The sequence below is a fragment of the Euprymna scolopes genome, chromosome 38 (assembly GCF_053919585.1).
Source record: "Euprymna scolopes isolate OS-2025 chromosome 38, ASM5391958v1, whole genome shotgun sequence".
NCBI lineage: Eukaryota > Metazoa > Mollusca > Cephalopoda > Sepiida > Sepiolidae > Euprymna > Euprymna scolopes.
Window position 1 is genome coordinate 70481859 of NC_136519.1, and position 21143 is coordinate 70503001.

Below are 21143 nucleotides of genomic sequence, written 5' to 3' on the forward strand. Positions count from 1 at the left end.
GATTTTTTGGTGGCGCCATAAATGAAGCTATCATAATCTAGTTTTGAGCGTATTAGTGATCTATATAGTTTCAGTAGGGTCTGTCTGTCCGCTCCCCAGTCTGTGTGGGCAATGACTCACATTAGCTGGAGAGTTTTGTTGCATTTATTCTTTAAGTGTTTAATATTTAAGAGAGGATCTGGGTGCAGTTTTCTAAGCTGACAAAAGTGCACACATTTAGTCTTATTAGTGGAAAACTTAAATCCGTTTTCGGTTGTCCATTTTTTTAATTTGTCGATGCACAGTTGGAGTTGACGCTCAATTATATGGATATGCCTTGAGCTATATGCAATTAAAAAATCATCTACATATAGTGAGCAATCCACACCTTGGTTTATGCATTTAACGATATTGTTAATCTTTAGATTAAACAATGTTACAGATAAAATACTTCCCTGTGGTACTCCCGTTTCTTGTTCCTTAATATCAGAGAGGCATGTTCCAACACGGACATTAAATAATCTATTGTTGATAAAGTTGTTGATGAAGATGGGTAGTCTTCCTTTCAGTCCGGCTTCTTTGAGATCTTTCATGATACCATACTGCCATGTGGTATCGTAAGCTTTTTCCAGATCAAAGAATATAGGAGTCATATGCTTTTTTTGTATAAATGCATTTCTGATAAAGGTTTCCAGTCGTATCAAGTGGTCTGTAGTGCTCCGTTGTTTTCGGAAACCGCATTGAAGGTTGGTTAATATTTTATTTGTTTCAAGAAACCACATTAGTCTGGTGTTTATCATTCTCTCCATCGTCTTGCACACACAGCTTGTTATGGGGCGATAATTAGAGGGATCAGATGCATCCTTCCCTGGTTTTGGTATGGGAATGATTGTGGCTTATTTCCATTGATCCAGATGTAATTAAGAATGGAAAGTAAGTACTTTAATGGTTGATCTGGTAGTTGGTTCAGGAATTCATATGCTATCTCATCTGGTCCTTCAGCCGTTTTATTGGCTTTTTTAAATGAATCCTTTAGTTCTTGAATGGTAAAAAGTTTATAAACTTCTTCATTATTACTTTTAAAGTGTAGGTTGTTTTTTTCTGATTCATGCTTAATAGTCTGGAATTTTTTATCGTAATTTTTGAATGATGAATTATTTGCAATAGTGTCTGCAAGCATGTTGGCTATGTCCTTTTTTTCGGTTATTTTTTTAATTGTTTATACAGAGGTGGTTGAGAAGGGAACTGGTGTTTTTTCCTGATATTTTCTATATCATTTTCCATATGGTTTTGTCTTTGGTGTTATTGTTGATTTTGGACACAAAGTTTTTCCATGATTCACATTTGGTTTCTTTTATTGTTTGCCGTGCTTTAGCTCTGCATATTTTGAAGTTGTTTAAATTCTGAGTAGTTGGTCGGTTGTTGAATGTTCTTAATGCAGCACGTCGTAGCCTGATAGCCTTTTTGCAATCATCATTAAACCAGGGCCGATTATACTTGGCTGATACCTTTGTTTTCGGTATGTATTCCTCAGCTATTGAGATGATGATATCTGTAAAGTGGGTGATTGGGTCTTTCACATGTTTTCCAGGTAAGAATTTGTGTTCGCATAATGATTTGAATTTATTCCAGTTACCTTTTTTAAGGTTCCAACGAGGAATTTTTGAGTTTGTTTCAGGACCAAAGTGTTCTAATATTATTGGGAAGTGGTCGCTCCCACAAGTGTCCTCATGCACTGTCCAGTTGTAATCCATAAAGATACTAGGATCACTTATAGAGAGGCCAATTGCTGAGTATGAGTTTGTAGCAGAGTGAATAAAGGTTGTTTTTTTGTTATTATATATGCATAGATGGTTGTTGTTGTTGTTGTTGTTGTTGTTGTTGTTGTTGATAATATATTCTATAATGATTCCTTTTCTGTCTGTGTCTGAACCTCCCCAACTAACATTATGACTGTTAAAGTCACCTAATGATATGAAAGGGCAAGGAAGTTGGGTGATAAGTTTTTCTATCTGTTTCATCTATAGGGTCATTTGGGGGTAGATAGATGGAGCAGATTGTGACTGTTCTAAGTAGGGTGGTTGTGGTGGCAATTGCCTGTAAATTAGTTTATAGATTTATTTGGCTTTGTGCTGTGTTTTTGTTGAGAATGGATGTAACTTCAGAAGCTCTATTTGGATTATTTGTTGTGTCGTTATATTCAGTGAAGTTACGGAGATTGATAGTTTCAGATGGTTTTAAAAAAGTCTCTTGTAGGCATATTATAGTAGGGCAGAGATTGGATATTAGTAGAAATAATTCGTTCTTGTTGGCTTTTATACCTCTGCAATTCCATTGGATTGTTTTGTTAGCCATAGTTTAGTTTTATATTTTTGATTTCCTTTTATTTTATTAAGAATAACAGTGGTTGTTTTCTACTATTTGATTAGGGGGGGGGGGGTTCAGAGGCTCTGTCGTCTGTTTCCATTATTTCCAAGGATTTAAATTTGTTCTGATCTGTAGTTTTGGTTTTTGACGTGGAGCGAGATCTGTCTTTTTGGGGTTTTTCATTTATTTTCTGTTTGGTTGGTGTGAGATTTGATTTTTTTTTCTTTGCAGAGGGTACTAGGCAATTGTTCTTTTGGTTTTGGGATGTTTTCAGTTTGTGTTGGTTTTTTGTTAGAGGATTGTGTTTGATTTTTGGGATCTGGTGGGATTTTATTTTCAACTGTTTGGTAGTTATTTTCAAGTACAGATTGAGTTGACGGCAGTTGCTGTAAAGTGGCCCTTAATGCCTCAACTAGTTCTTGAAGTGATTTTATGAGGGTAGAGATTTCCTTTAGTTCAGTGTTTTCTATTGTTTTTAATTGATTTTTGGTTGCACCTGCATATGATCTAGTTGGTTCTGTTGTGGTGGCTGTTTCAATCATTTTTCTAGCTTCGGTAAAACTTATGTTTTTGGTATATTTTAGTTAGTTTTTTTTTTTTTCTTTGATCCAGTTTTGGCAGAGCGATGAGTATGCTGGATGGTTCTCACCACAGTTTGGGCATTTTATATTTCCTTGGCATTCTGTTTCCTGGTGTTCATTGCTGCTACATTTTGGGCATATTGTTTTCCTGGTGCAGTATTCTTTGAAGTGGCCAAATTTTTGGCAGTTTAGGCAGCGAAGTGGTCTGGGGATATATGTTTCTACTTTAATATTAATATATCTAATCTTGAGTTTAGTTGGTGGGGTGGGAGTATTGAAAGTTAATATGTATGTGTTGGTGTTTATTGTTTGTTTCTTTTTATTGTAATTATTTTGGTATCTATAACTTTTGTTTTTTTAGGTTTGTTTTTATTTCTTCTAGAGAGCAGGTGTTTAATTCTGGACATCTGATGATTCCCTTTGAGGTGTTGACGGTTTTGTGAGGGTAGGCTTTGATGTTTATATCATGGAACTTTGTCCATGTTAAAATTTCTTTGGCACTACTTTTAGTAGATACTTGTACGAGTAAAGTTCCATTTTTTAATTATTTTAATTTGTTTTGTGTTCAGATTTTTGTCGATAATTCTTTCGATTTTGAATGGGGACATTTTAGTTATTTGTGTGTTATCTTACGATTCCAAGATTATATACTCCGGAAAGTTTGTGTTTTCATCTTCATCATTTTCTGAATGGGGTCTTTTAATTTTTTTGGAAGCCATAGAATATTTTTTGTTTTTTATTTCATCATCCTTGCTCCCCACCCTCCTTGGAGCCCTAAATTGGGAGATGGTTGGGGGGAAACCCATTCGCCCAAGCATCTCAGGGATACAATGATGATATACTTAAACAGTGAGTATAGCTGCTTATGACGATTTTTTTCATTTCCTCGCACACAGCAAGATATAGAAAGGGTTAGTTGTCAATAGCATCAGTTTTCATCATCTGATTGGCCCTTGTCGTCATCTTCTAATGATAGTATGTGTGTGTGTGTGTGTGTGTGTGTGTGTGTGTGTGTCTGTTTATAAGTGTAATGTGTTTGTATTTCTCTTTTTGTGGGGGTTTACAATTATTAGGGACTGTCATGACTAGCCGGTTGAACCTGCCCGACCGCCTGTCTAGCTGAAGTAAGGGACAAAGTGGAGTGTTGCTAACTCACGGCCACTTGGTTCCGAGGTGCTCAGCGACCAGGATCTCGTTCTAAGGCATTAGAGGTTGCCACCTACGGCCAACAGGTGGTCCCATTGAGGGACTTTTACTCTCTGCAGGGGGGCAGTCGGTGTATTCTGATACTCCACAGACAGGGTCTGGGAGTGGGGGGGGGCAATAAAATAAAAAAGGGGAGGGAGACGGAGAGGGGCTGTTGTTTCTGTTTTTGGTTTTGCAGAACAAAATTAAGTTTTACAAAAAAGATCAGAAAACAAAAAAACGTCAATGTAGGTGCTTTTCGTCTCAGGAAACCAAAGGACAGCCTGATCTGGTAGCACCAGGTTAAATTTGAGAGAGAAATTAAAATATAGTTAAAATATTAGTTTTTGAATAGAATAAGATGTTAATGTACAATTCAAGGTGATATTAGGATTTTATATATAATTTAATGCAGAGACTCTACACCTTTAAATCAACAAGAGATAAAAAACAAAGTATATCTACTCAATATAGATTTAAGTAACGATATAAACTATGATTATCAGTAAATTTCAGTACAGGTGTAACTAAAAACGAGTTATAAGCTGTAGAAATTAAGTATAAATTAACAGATATAAATAATGATATAAAGATATTTAGAGTCAATACGAACAGATAGAATTGTAGATATTAAATTTCTTAAAGTTCTTCTGGTTTCTAAGGTTTAAATATAAGTCCTCTTTATACAAAAATTCAGAAATGTAATTATGTATAAACATGGATAGCAGATTCATTATGGTTGAAAAAAATACAGTTTTGAAATTCAAAGATGATAAGGTAAAATTAAAGGGTTTAAATGGGTTCCGATAATGTCTGTAATGCACAATATATATGTGCAGTGACTTGGAGTCAGAGTAATTACCTATTTTCAAGCTAGAAAAGATTATTCCCATTTTGGAAGTTACGGATTTTAATTGCAGACATTCTAGATAAAAAAAAAACAAAGAAAAGAAAAAACATGACCTTGTAGATCTGTTTTTTCTTTAGAATACATTTTGTCAAAGAGAAGATAAAAATGAAAGTAAAAATATCAAAATGAATGTAAATTAAAATGTAGAAAAATTAAGTTAAGAATGAAGAGTTTAGTACAATATACAACATGTTTGCGATGTTTAGAAATAAACGGATTCCAGAAAAATTAAAAAAATAAAAGTAAAAACTATCCTAAATTTGAAAGTACCACAAAACTTATTAAACCATAGAAGTGAAATAGCAACCCTATGTATACACAAATCTTTGAACAAAAAATAAATAACAATAATTATAATAATAAAATAACAAATAAATAAATATAAAGTAAAATGTAAGTGAGAATATCTGAACAGATCCGGATCAAAATTGTCACTTTCTAACACAAGGAAGAGGGTTCTATCTCCTCCAAAATGAACAAAGAAGTGAATTAGAGGTCAAGTGAAATTGTTTGATAAATATTGGCTACAATAAATCGGTGTGTGAGCAACACTAAATCTGACTGGCTAACTAGTAACATCAACTCCATGCAATAGCTTGACGAATCCTCATGAGGATGAAACACAAAAGTTTCTGTGTAACTTAATTGCCATATATATTTTAAAAACTTACTACTTAGCTCTACCAATGTATCGAGCATAGTTGAAGTAAATACTGAAAATAGATACATAAAAGTGTATATATATATGTTGTTGACTGGGTTCAAAAACAACCTACAGAAAATGGACTCTGATTTATGAAAGTATGATAGGTTATGAAAAGGAAGGCTTGTAAAGAGATAGCTTCGAATTTGGGGATATCAAAACCAAAGCAAAATATGATGAAAGTAAAAATAAAATAGATAAACCCCATAATTTATTATACCATGCCTGTTCACGCTGAAATCACAATATTCTGTGGATCTATATTAAAAAACCTTGTTAAACTTTGTGACATATTTCCATTCTATGGAGGTCAGGCGCAAACGAACACCCCCATAATTTTATTATACCATATTTCTTCAAACTGAAACATAATTATCAAAGTATACTTACGTAGATAGATATGAAAAGTCTTTATTAAAGTTTGTACCTATTTCCATTCTATGGAGGCTAGGCGCAAACGCAGACTCCGCAATTTTATTATACCATCCCTATTTAAGTTCAAACATACTTATCAATGTATTCTTATGTACATCTATATCAAAAACACTTGTAAACGTTTTTTTTTTTTTTTTTTTTTTAATTTTTTATTTGCATACTTTGTGGACCAGGCGCATACGCAGACCTCACAATTTTAATGACTCATCATTATGCCAGATCAAACATACCCATTCCTGTGTCTCGATACATCTTCTATCATTATATGTGATCAGTTTTCTATAATAGTCAATTATATAGGCGCCTATTCATGACCAGACACATACGCAGACATTCAGCTTTATATTATAGATATTTGCAGATATTGATAGTGTTAGACTCTGAGGAAGCAACCTCTGTCATGAACGTGCATCATAAACAGAGATGCGACATTGAATTCCTGGCAAAAGTGCACTGAGAATGGTGGTGACTATGTAGAAAAATAAATTCTGGAGCACAAAAGATCACTCCTGTGTTCATAGCTTTTCAACTTTTTTTAGTTAAAAAATATAAAAAAAATAGGAGGCTTTACTTTTGGAACGATCCTCGTATATAAATTATATATGTGAAAAATTAAAAAGGAACAAAATTATATATAAGTCAATAAAGAGAAAATGAAGGTATAAAAAACTGTATACTGATATATATATACAGATTTATTCATTTATTTAATAAAGGCATACATCAATTAGGGATGTGGGGTAAGTAGGAACTCTTTATACCATGGTATTTCGAAGCCTAATGCTTCTCATCAGAAGAGTAGAGAAGACGCTAGGTAGCATAATAGGGATGTGACATCTAGCGACAGATATGCTACCTACATTATATACTACAAACTACAATCCTCCTTTATCACAGAGATCAATATAGTTCCTTCAAACAGCCTCAATAATTTATTTCACTTCTAATGTAACTATAGCTAAATGTTGCACCCTTATTATGTTACCTAGCATCTTTTCTTCTGATGAGAAGCATTAGGCTTTGAAATACCATGGTATAAACAGTTCCTACTTACCGAACACCCCTAATTGATGTATACCCTTATTAAATAAATGAATAATTCTATATATATTAATATACAGTTTTTATATCTTCAGTTTCTCTCTTTATTGACTCCTATATAAGTGAACAAAACATTTTGTTGAGCTTTGTATAATCACGAAAAGTCTCCTCTTAAATCATTGGTTTTATTCTTTTCCTTTAACTCTTCCTAGGTGCCCGGCGTTGCCCGGGTGTTTGGAGGTGTGTGTTGAGCAAAAAAAAAAAAAAAAAAAAGAAAGTGGTAGTAGGTAGGCAGGCTCGAACCCGTACCGTGAAGGAGGAAAAGAATGTGAAAAAAAAGTGATGGCCTTGCCGTTGCGTCCATTGCCAAAATGGAAGTGGCGAAGGTTTAAATTAGGGCTAGTCAATCCAAAAAAGGGGATGACTTTCGAAAATGTCGGCAAAAAAAAATCGACCCCTCCTTGTAGAAAAGTGCCCAGTTGAGGGTGAAGGATTTAATGTTTTTAGCCAATATTTTTATATTTGTCGTCCGAGACACGTCGAGCTTTAAAATGATACCAATCTCATGAAAATCTGTCGCCTCTGTCGAGAGTTTTAGGCAAATATGCATACATACATTTAAACAGACAGGTGAGATTTATATTATAGATGGCTGCTATTTTATATTAAGCATGACGCTTTCTGAGTAGCTCTGTCAAGGGTGAATATGCCTCGACTGTCTAGATATAAAAATATGGATTTTCTCCTCAAAGCACTTTATTGTAAGTACAACAGGTGTGAATGCTTTTGATAATTGACAGGTGTGCATTTCACTTAATTTTTTTTTTAAATATGGTTTATATAAGATGCCGTTATTAAAAACTAATTAATAAAAATTGTCCGTAACACAGGAACAATAAAAGAACCAACAATAACTGCAAACATGGCTGATCAGTCATGATGCAAATGTCCACCCATGCATGCGACCATACAAAGGACTGTGGCGAAACTTCTGACTGTCCCCACACTTCAATTCTTTTTTTTTTTTTCAACCTATTCTCAAAATTTAAATGTCACTCACTGAAAATCCATCTTCAGCAATCGGAAGAAAAAAAAATTTTTTTTTTTTTATCTTTGTCAAAAATGACATCTACACACAAAAACGCCCCATTCAGTTATAGAGGTCAGATTAGATGGAGCAAGGGATACTATGACAGAATGACATTTTACCCACAGATAAGCGGACAGGATTGGACATTTTTACACTGCAATGGACATTTGATACTCTATTCTGGCATTTAACAAAGTAGGAATATAATTACATATACCAGTATCAACATACACGTATATGTCTGCATGGATAAGTACATTATATATTTATATATTCTTTTTAATGGATATTAAAAATTACTTTTATATCTACAGAAATGTTTCATGCTTACAGAACCATCAGTGTAGAAAGTTATAATCACTGCCGGTTGGAACATTCGAACCCAGTCACAAAGTCACCCTTGATTTCATAGGCTAGCACCTTACCTTATAGCCATTAACACAAGAATTGAAGGAAATTTTATGCCTATAAATGCCAAATCAGTAAGCATACATAGTAAACCGTCAGAGAGTATTCAACAACCAGTAGTTGGAATGTTGCTTATATATATATATATATATATATATATATATATATATATATATAGATATAGATATAGATAGATAGATATATTAGTGGCCTGGCAAGGCCACAGGGAAGACAACAGAAGCAGCAAAACTAAAGCTGGCCTGCTAGGACACTATATATACATATGTAGGCAGATTTGGACATATTTTATCGGTTTGAAAATAGATTCTTTTTTTTTTACTAATTCTCATAAAATTTTAACCAATTTTATAATCTTCAAAAAGCCAGCAAATTTTCATGTAGTTTTGTCCCATAGAAGCAAAGATATGAGCATTTTATTGATTCAATTTGGCTACAAGTAATATATTAATTTATTATTTAAATATCTTATTAAAATATTTTTACGTGTATAAAAGTAAGTTATCCATAGACATGCATGTTTCAAAGTATCACTTCTCTTCAGTATGGATAAAGTTTGTTGACAAAGATCGAACTTGTCACCACTCGAAAAGTAGCCTGGTACTTTACCACAAGACCACGGGAACCTTATCAATTTTTATTGCTTTAAATGCAAGATTGTTGATTTATTTATTAGCAATTTTTTTTATTATCAATTTTTTCTTCTTCCTTATTGTTCCCTGAGCACTCTTTAAGGGAAAAGTTATCTACCCTTTTTTTACATTTTAGTCGCCCCCACATTTTGAGACATTATTTGTAATTATTAATTTAATATTTAAATATTTTATTTAAATATTTTTACATGCATAAAAATAAGTTATCCATAATATTATATCCATAAATAAATCAACAATCTTGCATTTAAAGCGATAAAACTCGTGCATAAAAATTGATAAGGTTCTTGTGGTCTTGTGGTAAAATACCAGGTTACTTATCAAGTGGTGATAAGTTTGATCCTTGTCAACAAACTTTAGCCATACTGAAGAGAAGCGATATTTCGAAACATGCATGTCTATGGAAAACTTATTTTATGCACTTAATAATATTTAAATAAAATATTTAAATAATAAATTAATAATTACAAATAATATGTCCCAAAATGTGCGGGGCAACTAAAATGTAAACAAAGGGCAGATAACTTCTCTCTTAAAGAGCACTCAGAGAGCGATAAGAAAGACGAAAAAATACAACAGAATAGCTAAAAAAAATTTTTTTAAATAAATAAATCAACAGTCTAATGCATATATATATATATATATATATATATAATATCATATAAAGCTGAATGTCTGTGAGTGTATGTGTGTGTGTGTCTGGTCACGAATAGGCTCCTATATGGTTGACTATTGTAGAAAACTGATCACATATAATGATAGAAGATGTATCGAGACACAGGAATGGGTATGTTTGATCTGGCATAATGATGATTCATTAAAATTGTGGGGTCTGCGTATGCGCCTGATCCACAAAGTATGGAAATAAAAAATTTAAAAATTTAAAAAAAACGTTTACAAGTGTTTTTGATATAGATGTACATAATACTTTAAGTATGTTTTAACTTAAATAGGGATGGTATAATAAAATTGTGGTGTCTGCGTTCATGCCTGGCCTCCACAGAATGGAAATAGGTACAAACTTTAATAAAGACTTTTCATATCTATCTGCGTAAGTATACTTTGATAATTATGTTTCAGTTTGAAGAAATATGGTATAATAAACTTATGGGGTGTTCGTTCACGCTTGACCTCCATGAATGGAAATATGTCACAAAGTTTAACAAGGTTTTTTAATATAGATCCACAGAATATTGTGATAAGTGTTTCAGTGTGAACAGGCATGGTATAATAAATTATGGGGTTTATCTATTTTATTTTTACTTTCATCATATTTTGCTTTGGTTTTGATATCCCCAAATTCGAAGCTATCTCTTTACAACCCTTCCTTTTCATAACCTATCATACTTTCATAAATCAGAGTCCATTTTCTGTAGGCTGTTTTTGAACCCAGTCAATGACGGGTACGCTTGCTAGCATATATATATATATATATATATACACACACACACACACACACACACACACACCACTTTTTTTGTCAATTTTATAAGATCGAAATCTCGGTGACTATTGATCAGAATTTAACAAATGAAGGTTCATTGAAAAGCTAATGACCTGAATTGTGCAGTGGGCTATGTGACATTTGCCCTTAAGGTCGCACATTATTATTCAAACAAGTCGGGGATCACTTTTCTATATTAATTTAATCTAAAATGGCTATCTTGTCTATAAAGTTGGTGTTTATTTTACATTAAATTAATATAGAAAACTGATCCCCTACTTTTTCAAACTATAATTTATTCATATCATTGAAATTACTCATTTCCTGGATTTTGACTGTTGTTTTCGTTTTCAGCACCCTCAAAAACCTATAATGGTCATTTTAAAGGAGTTTTGTGGGTGGAAAGATACTGCACCTTTACCAATATTTCAATCATAGTCGTTTGTTTTCCTAGTTTTGCATATGCATTACAAAATATTTGATATTTCCCCAAAAACTCTGGCCTTGGTGGAGGGGAGACGAAAACTTGCTTCTATGGTTTCAAATGAAATAACAGCAAGGGGAGACTTGATTCCAAATATTTCTCATATGTTATGTCTCCCCTCTTTGGTTTTTATACATAAAGTAAATTTCACAATATATAAAGATTATTTGATACTGGAGATATTCATAATCGTACCCTATTTCAAAAAGAGGGGAGATATAACTTATGAGAAATATTTGGAATCAAGTCTCCCCTTGCTGTTATTTTAGATCATTTGAAACCATAGTAACAAGTTTTAGTCTCCCTTCCATTAATGAGAGGTTTGGGGATATATATATATATATATATATATATATATATATATATATATATATATATATATAATAGCTTCCTTCAGTCTTGACAGTGTAAGATGCCTGAGCATGGAATTTTTATGGCAAGAGTTGTACAATCTTAAACCACCTCTCCTGCATCAGTCGCAAGTAGAGATTCACGATGATTGGAAACAATGCCAAGTTAAGTAGAGAGCACATACAGGGGGAGGGGGAGTTGCAGGTCACAGAGGAGACGGTCAACTGTCTCCAGGCTTTCGAAAATGACATCAAATGGAATGTCGGTCAGATCCTGGATCTAGGTGCCCCCGGAAATGATGTCAAAGAAGTCAAAATGGGGGATGTAGAATCTCCGGAGATTAGATCAGCGGGACTGACTGACATTTCAAGACATTGTGTGGTGGAATGTTTTGACATCATCTATGTTAATAAAATAGAGACAGCAAACAACAATGAGAGAGAAGAGACACAGAGCAAGGACAAACAGACACATTTTTCTTCACTGTCAAACAGCCACTCCCCTGCCATAACACAACTGTCCTATTGAAATCGAAATGGTTGTCATTGCCAATAAACAAAATATTTTATAACCCAGCTGCGTGTGTTTTATTTCACTGCCAAGTGTATATATCGAGTTAGTGACAAAAGTTGATTTTTAGATATTATATAAACTGAAAAGCACATTGGACAACTGGTCGCAGTGAATAAATAACAAAATTCACGAATAGTTACCCATGTGGTACTAGCTAGGTTCAACATCGCTTAACTTCAGGGATCTGATGAAAGCCGGTGTGACAACGTAATTATGCCATACATAATGTTGCTTGACTTTGGTGATCTGATAAGAACCAATGTGTTAATGTGATTATGATAGATATATATATATATTTTCTATTTTGTTTTTACATAAGCAATATGTCGCTACACATTCATGAGCATGTTTCGGTCAGTTACTAGCAACTAGAGATCTCTTCAGGCGATACAGTAAAGTTTGTAATGAAAATATCAAGTTTTCAATGTTATAAGGAATTATTATCAAGAGATTCTGTCACACGTTAAAAATAGGAATAAGGAATACAATTCAATTGTATGTAAAAAAAGACAAAATAGGGGGTGGATTATGGTCCGTATTGAAATATAGGAATAAAGAGAGAAAGATGGTGGAGGTTAAGAAACCAGAGATAAAGATAATAAAAAAAAACTAGGAAGGAAGATATAATTTTTTGGAATATCTATGTAAAAAAGAGCTATAAAATTAGTCTCAATTACTCCATTGTTGTGGCCAGAAAACATACAACATACATTGCCTTCTTAACCCTAACCCCTGCTACCACAGTACCATCCCCTCATACATTTGTAAAGAGATAGGAAAGGAAAAAAAAAGAAAAAACATAATTATATTGATAGTGATTTTAAAACATTTTCCCTTTTTTTCTCTAATTCCTATTCTTAACAGCATAACTCCTTATGATGCTGAACACCTGATATTTTCATTACAAACTTTGTTTTCATATAAGCTGTATTGTCTGAAGAGGTCTCTAGTTACTAGCTGACTGAAACATGCTAATGAATGTGTAGCGACACATTGTTCATGTAAAACAAATAAAAAGTATATCTTGCCCTACTTCGGTATTGAGCACTCTTGTATTAACCTCGTTGACCTTCATGGTTAATTTACCTCTGAAAAATATTAACCTTGTATTATATATGTATATATATGTAGATTAAGCTACACTGAATATTCCACGTTACGCGGAATATTCAGTGTAGCTTAATCGCCATATATACTTTATAAATTACTAACTAGCTCTACCTATGTATTGAGCACTTTTGAAGTAAATACTTAAAGTTTACGCATAAATCTATACTTTCGTATATTAATTTTATGTGAGTAAATTAAGTAGTTATATATAGATATATATATATATGATTAGTTTTTTTTTTTGGAAAAAGAATTCCAGCAGAGTGCTCAATTAAAAGGAAAATCCAAATTGTAAGAGCGTATTTATATTTTGTGTACAGAAAGTTGTTAGTTCAGACAGATCATTGGAGATATATATATATATATATATATATATACACGCACACACACACACACGAAAGAACTAAATAGACATCCCACAAAAATAATGTGTAGTTATTTAAAGTGTCTGCTTCTTCTGCTAATGACCAGCACTTGGAGCTATACAAAGTAGGCATAAAAGTTTGAAGCATGGATCTTTTTTTAATGTTTCAGATCTCAATATATCTATCATATATCACAAGTATGACACACTGGCTAATTAGAATTCTTAGGTCAATATGAAGGGGAACATAATCAGTGTTTAAAACTTTCTACAGTTAATCAAGTGATTGTCTAATCCATCAACGAGGGAAAATAATAAATATAATCTTACCTGAGTCCAACAGTCTATATCATTAATGATATTAAATGTATTTTACTTCTATAATATCTCACTCGCTCAGAGATCATATATATATATATATATATATATATATATATATATACATACATACTAGATAATTTTTTGATTCAATTTAAATTAAATTTTTACACCTTACTTTGTAAAATTTATAAAAGTGCACTTTGAAGATAAATAAATTTCAAATTGAATCTTGTACCTTTATTTTTAAAGCCTATAGTAAAAACATTTTGTTTAACAATTTTCATGCCTTGGATGAAATGTTTTTCTAACTTGTATCTTATTTTTTTTAAGATTGTATTTTAAAACTCTCCTTCTCTCTATTTCAGTTTGTATTTCTCCTTACACCACAACTCATTTTTGCAACCCCCTCTTTGGATTATTACAGGTCTGAATATTCTGTTTCAGTTTGTAGTTCTCCTCACACCACAACTCATTTTTTGCAACTCCCTCTTTGTAATACAGGTCTGAATAATGAGAAAATCTGATTTTTTTTTTAACAAAAACTTTAAAATAACTTTAAGATTAAATTTTTTAAAACTTCTTTCAGAATAGAAAATCTTTAAAATTTAATAAGGAACATATTTCATATAGGTTTCATTAACAAAACGAGAAAAATAGAGATGAAAATTTACAAAAGAACTGTATAACTGGTTACAGTCAATAGTAGTCTTTGCCAGCGAAAGTCTTTGTTATTGTTATTCTATTATTATTATTATTTAAAACATTTTGTGTCCTGCTCTTTCGCGCGAGGACTAATATATGTAGTACGGCATAATCAGGTTGACACACTGGTTCCCGCCGAATCACCAAAGTTAAGCAACGTTGAAACTGGTCAGTACTAAATGGGTGACCATTTGGAACTTCCAGGTACTATATGTGCTCTCCGCTTATTTCGGCATTGTTTCCAGTCGTCTTTGATTTTTTCTTGCCACTGGCCTCAAACAGTGCTGATTCAGGAGAGGTGTGGTTGTTATTGTGCAACCCTTGCCTCACAATTACATGCGCATCTGCCCCTACAAGGTGTATCCTTTGTCTTTCGAGACTGAACGGAGGCATCAGATTATATATATATATATATATATATATATATATATATATATATATATATATATAAAATGCTGATGATGAGCTTATATCTAAATAAACACAATAGTTTCTCTGAAACGATCGTACACTATCTCTGGTTGCTTTTTTTTTTTGTCTTGATTTCTTTGAACATTTAAATGAACTTATAATTCATTAAAATCATATAATCTACATTAGCTCTAGAGGACTACATCCTACTTATTGAGCTGATTTTATATTTGCAGTATTCTGGACAACTGGTTTTTACATTCATATGTTCCACCTTCCTTTATAAGTGGTAGCTATATAATTACCCTTTGTCATTATCACGCTCTGAATTCAGAACATCATTTCTTTATATATGTCATCCATGGTTAGCGGTTTCATCAGCTATGAACTATCATACATTGAAACATTTTTATCGAAAACAATGTTAAGCAGTCTTTGCTGTTCATGGATTAAAGCCGACTCCAGGGTAAAAAAAAATACAATATTAACAAAAAAAATCAATAACCCGATTGGATTCCTTGTCAAATTTTTTCTTCAAAGGAATCTTCCTTGATCTTGGTATAAGTGTTTATTTTTATTTTCACTCCCAATAAGTAATCATTGGAATTGATAATTGGACTTGGTAACCCTAGATGGTATCAGAGGAAAATTTGAATACTGTTTGCTGAAAAATTGAAATCATGATGAAATCAATTTGAATTTTTTGCTAACATTAATATCTATGGTAGCTAAACAATTAAACTTTCTCGTTTATATAGACTAGCCTGGGTGCCTGGCATTGCCCGGGTGTTTGAAGGTGTGTGTGTTGAAAAAAAAAAAAAAATGGTAGAAGGCAGGCAGGCAGGCAGGCTTGATTCCATACAGCAAAGGAGGAAAAGAATGTGAAAAAAAAATGTGACGTCTTTGCCATTGCGTCCATCGCCAAACCAGAAGTGGCGAAGATTTAAATTAAGGCTAGTCAATAGAAAAGAGGGGACAACTTTTGAAAATATCAACGAAAAAAGCAACCAATCCTTGTAGAAAAGTGCCCAGTTGAGGGTGAAGGAATTAATGTTTTCAGCAAATTTTTCTATATTTGTCGTCCAAAGGATCAAGCTTCAAAACGATAACAATCTCCTGAAAATTCATCACCTCTGTCGAAAGTTTTAGGCAGACATACATACATACATACAAATAGACAGGTGATATTTATATTATAACTAGTGGGAGTACACGGCGTTGCCCGGATGTTTGTAGGTGTGTGTGTGGGGGAGGAGGGAGATAAGTAATAACCCTGTTTAAATATCATCAAAAAAAACGACGGTAAAAAAAAAAAAAACAGTGAAAAGCAGAAAAAAATGGCATAAATAACTCTGTCGGATCGAACCTGCAATCTTAAGATAACAACGCTGTGTGGGGGTGTAAACTAAAGAATAAGCGAAGTAATAACCCTGTTTAAATTTAAAAAAAAAAAAAAAAAAACGGTGCCCGGGTATTTAAAAGTGTAAAAGAAAAAAAAAACGTTTTGGTAGGGAGGTAGGCTTGAACCCGAAGCCTCGAGGGTAAGGCGGAAAAAAAAAGTCTGACACGTTCCTACCGACGTTAAAGAGACAAACAACTAAGAACTGACAAAATGAGACGTTTAAAAAACCAGCAAGTTAAACTAACACCAATGTTTTCTAGGTCAAACATGACGTCATCGTCGCAGAAGGGAAAATGAAGAAACGATTTTTTTTTTTGCTACCCTCCATGTAGAAAAGGGTCCAGTTGAGGGTGAAGGAATGAATGTTTTGGGCCAATTTTTGTCGGACGAAGGTTCTAGCTTGAAAATGATACCTATCTGGCGAAAATCTGTGGCCTCTGTCAAAAGTTTTTGTGAGATACACAAACACACACACATACCATTTTCGCTGTTATATATAGATTATAAATGATAAATAAAAAAAAAAGTAAAAAGGTTTTGTACTTCCTTCCCATTGCAGGAAAATGTGAAACAAGGTCAGGAAGTTGCTGATACGAGAGGCGTGCAATAATTCCCCTGACCCACTTCCCATAGGAGTAGAGCAACGAAACTTGGCACAGTTATTAGTCTTTCTCTAAATAGGAACCACCCAGAGTTATGCATTTCTCTCATCATTTGATGCAGCTCTGGAGATCGTTTTTGTAGAACACCCCAGGTTGGTCCTCCAACCACAACGTGACTTCAGAAATCAAGGCTGCATCATATGGGAAACGCTTTACTTTCAAAAACAACTTCATGGCTGGGAAGAGGTGAAAATCAGAGGGTGCAAGGTCAGGAGACTATGGAGGATGGGGTAGGATTTCATAACCACACGCCCGTGCTTCTGATCTGGCGACATGCGAGCTGTGGGCTGGAGGGTACCTTTGCTGATCTTGCCCCGCCTTGATAGCTTCCCTTAATTTCCTCAAAAGTGAAGCATAATAGGCTCCTGTAATTGTGGTACCCTTTGCCAGGAAATCTGTCATCACTACTCCGTCCTGATCGCAGAAGACTGTCAGCATGACCTTGCCAGCAGAGGGCTGCACCTTTGCTTTTTTTCGAGGTGGTGAGTCCAAATGCTTCCACTGCATTGACTGGGCTTTGGTCTCTGGATCATAGTGATGGGCCCAGGTTTCATCCTGTGTAATCAGTCTTTTGAAAAACTTTGACTCATCTCCAAATTCATCCTTGAGCACTCGACACGTTCTCGCTTCTGGAATGGTGTGAGCAACCTGGGAATCCATCTGGCAGACAACTTATGCATATGCAAATGGTCATGAATGATAGTTTCCACAGACCCTGTACTAATCTTGAAATCATAGGCTATTTGGCGAATAGTAATGCGCCGATCTTCCAAAATGGCAGCCTCAACTTGACGGACAGATGCCTCATCAATGGCAGAAGGGGGGGCGACCAGGTCTGGGAGCTGTTTCCACAGACTTCCGGCCATGTTTGAATTCATGATGCCAGCGTTTTATAAGGTCATATGATGGGGCATTATCACCATAAGTTTCTTTCATTTCATCAAAAGTCTCCTGTGATGTGCGTCCTTTCAAATACAAAACCCGGATCACTGCTTGACATTCAACAGGCTCCATTTCACACCTGATTCAGTTTAAACACCTGTAAAAAAGAAACCACGATTAGTTCAGAGCTGTAATTTGCCACATAACCCGTAGAGATATAAATCATTGCACATGCAAAATTTCAGCTAGATCAGACAACTGGAAGTGGGTTAGGGGCATTACTTATTGCATGCCCCTCGTAGCAAGACAGCGCACCTAAGGGAGGCGCGCTCTCGCCTATTAAAAATTGCCAGGGCAGGATCATCAGCATTCCCTAGTAGGGGCGTCTCAGTCTACTGAAGAATAGGAGGAAATAGTCTGAGAGGGTAGACCTCCTGGAACTGCACAGAACATTAAACGTTCTTCAATAGGAAAAAAGCCATTTCAACAATTGCTAATACTTTGCTTTGGAGTCGTAATTTCTTTTAGACAAATTTATGAGGCACTTATTTTTCTCACAAAGGAATCTTTCCAATAGTTTCATAACAGCACGTACTAATTCATTGAAATTTTGATACACATTCTAATATAAGTTTCTCTTAACGTTTTACTGACTTATGTATAATGTTGATGTTAATTATCTCTCATCCTAAAAAGTCTGAAAGAGAGATAAGCATAGAGTTTCAAATTTGAAACTTAATTGGAATTAAAAAAAAAAAAAAAAAAAAATTGAACATGACTCACCATCAGAAGCATTATCGGCGACATTATTTGTCTCCGCAGTTTCATCTTTTGATTGATTTGGTATCACGGTTATTGGTTTTGCTTGGTAAAGGTTTCCATTTCTCTTTGCAGGGTTTTTCAAATTATCTTGATCATTCCTAAAAAAGAAAAAGAAAATATAATTAAAACTCTTATCTATATATATAAAAGCGAAAATGTGTGTATGTATGTATGTTTGTATGTATGTATGTGTGTCCGCTAAAAACTTTCAACAGACAACGAAAATTCACAAACTCGGTATCATATTGAAGCCCCATCTTCGCCCGAAAAATATCGAAAAATTGGCCAAAAACGTTATTTTTTTCACCCCGAAATCGACAATTTTCGACAGGGCAGGGGGGGGGGGTCAACAAAAACGGTCCTCTCGTGATGACGACCGGTTCTACGCATGCGTCAGATGACCGTCATGACCTGATTTACTTTAAATAGTTGAAGAACTGACTAAATCTCATGTATGTCGCGTCAGCTCAGTTGGTTCGCGCGTTGGTTCATTATCTAAACGTTTTGGGTTCGAATCGTGATGCGAGATGTCTTTCTTTTTTTTTTTCGATTTTTTAAATTTAAATATTGAACCAGTGTTATTTAAGCCATTTTTCATGTAACGTTCATTTTCCTGTTTTTTTTTTTTTTACTTCGCTTATCCACCCCCCCCCCCGACCACACACCCAAAAACACCCGGGTACCCACTGATTTTTTAAATTTTAATATTTAAGCCATTTTTCATGCGTTCGTTTTTCTGTTTTCTTTTTTGTTTTTTACATTTAAAATTTTTTCGATGTTTTGATTACCCCTCCCCGCTTAAGTTTTAACGTTCGTTTTTATGTTTTCTTTTTTTTCCTTCGCTTATAACAAACAAACCTGGTCATTGACCTCATTTGCTGGATAGCTATTGCTTACGTCGTCGTCGTCGTCGTAATGCTCTACGACTTCCGTGCGGGCACTTGTCTATTTTGCTCTTAAATAAATTCAAACATCTTTCAGTAACTCATTCTGGCTGACCGAACGGTTCATGTTTTTTTCACATTTTATTTTCAAACTTTGCCTTAGGGCTTCGGGTTGGATCCTACGAATTGCCCCCCCCCCCACCGGTTTCTTTTTTATTTAAGAACACACACACCTCCAAACACTCGGGCAACGCCAGGTACCCCTGCTAGTATAAAATAAAGAAGACAATCCCTCCCCTTCCATATATGACAAGATTCTGTAAAGTGATACATAAAAAAGAAGGAAAAGCTGTTGGAAGTTTAAAAACGTTATAAAAAGGCACAAATTATATATATATATATACACACTAGCAAGGAGACCAGACATTGCCCGGGTTTGAATGATCAATGAATGTTTCACACTCCTATATTTCTTTTTTTTTTCTGAATGTCATCGACATCTGTAAAATCGCCCATTTTTCAATCAAATTGATTGATTGCCAACTCCAGTTGAGAGCCGGGGGGAAGCTTCACATGCTACCCTGCAGTGACTTAGTCCACAATACATTATAGTCTTCATTGCACTGTAGAGAATCCACTGTTGATTTTATAGAATTATTTTTTATATATGATGGCTTGAATTAAAGTTTAAAATGAAAAAGTCAAGTATCATGCTTCAATTGTATTCTAAACAGAAACTTTCATTCCAAAGGCGCCCTTGTCATATCAAAGAACCTACTGTTGATTTTATATGTTGGGCTTTTCGGCTTGTGTGGTAATAAAACTTCTCAAATCTTGCGATGTTAGGCTGTATAAGATGTTAACTTTGGTCAAAATCGCCTGTTCAGCGGATTATTTCGATTATCAATACAAAATCTATCTAAGAACACGGTAAGGCACATAAAATACATTTGTGCAAAATTTCATAAAAATCGGCCCAGCCGTTTTCAAATTCATAGAGAACCAACTCACACACAAACAAAAATCCTTATATATATATATATATATATATATATATATATATATATATATATATATATATATATATATACTACCAAAAGTACCCGTCGTTGACTGGGTTCAAAAACAGCCTACAGAAAATGGACTTTGATTTATGAAAGTATGATAGGTTATGAAAAGGAAGGGTTGTAAAGAGATAGCTTCGAATTTGGGGGTATCAAAACCAAAACAAAATATGATGAAAGTAAAAATGAAATAGATAAACCCCATAATTTATTATACCATACCTGTTCACACTGAAACACTTATCACAATATTCTGTGGATCTATATTAAAAAACCTTGTTAAACTTTGTGACATAT

General features: G+C 34.0%; 1 protein-coding gene across 4 annotated transcripts in view; it reads right to left on the minus strand.

The window, feature by feature from the left end:
- The window catches only part of LOC145263176 (uncharacterized), a 256016-nt gene that overhangs the window by 18462 nt on the left and 216411 nt on the right, over positions 1 to 21143 (minus strand). For all 4 annotated transcript variants that reach the window (XM_080120215.1, XM_080120213.1, XM_080120214.1 and 1 more), the window contains one exon: positions 18860 to 18996. In XM_080120215.1, coding sequence (XP_079976341.1) covers positions 18860 to 18996 — 137 coding nt within the window. The remainder of the gene's footprint in view (positions 1 to 18859; positions 18997 to 21143) is intronic.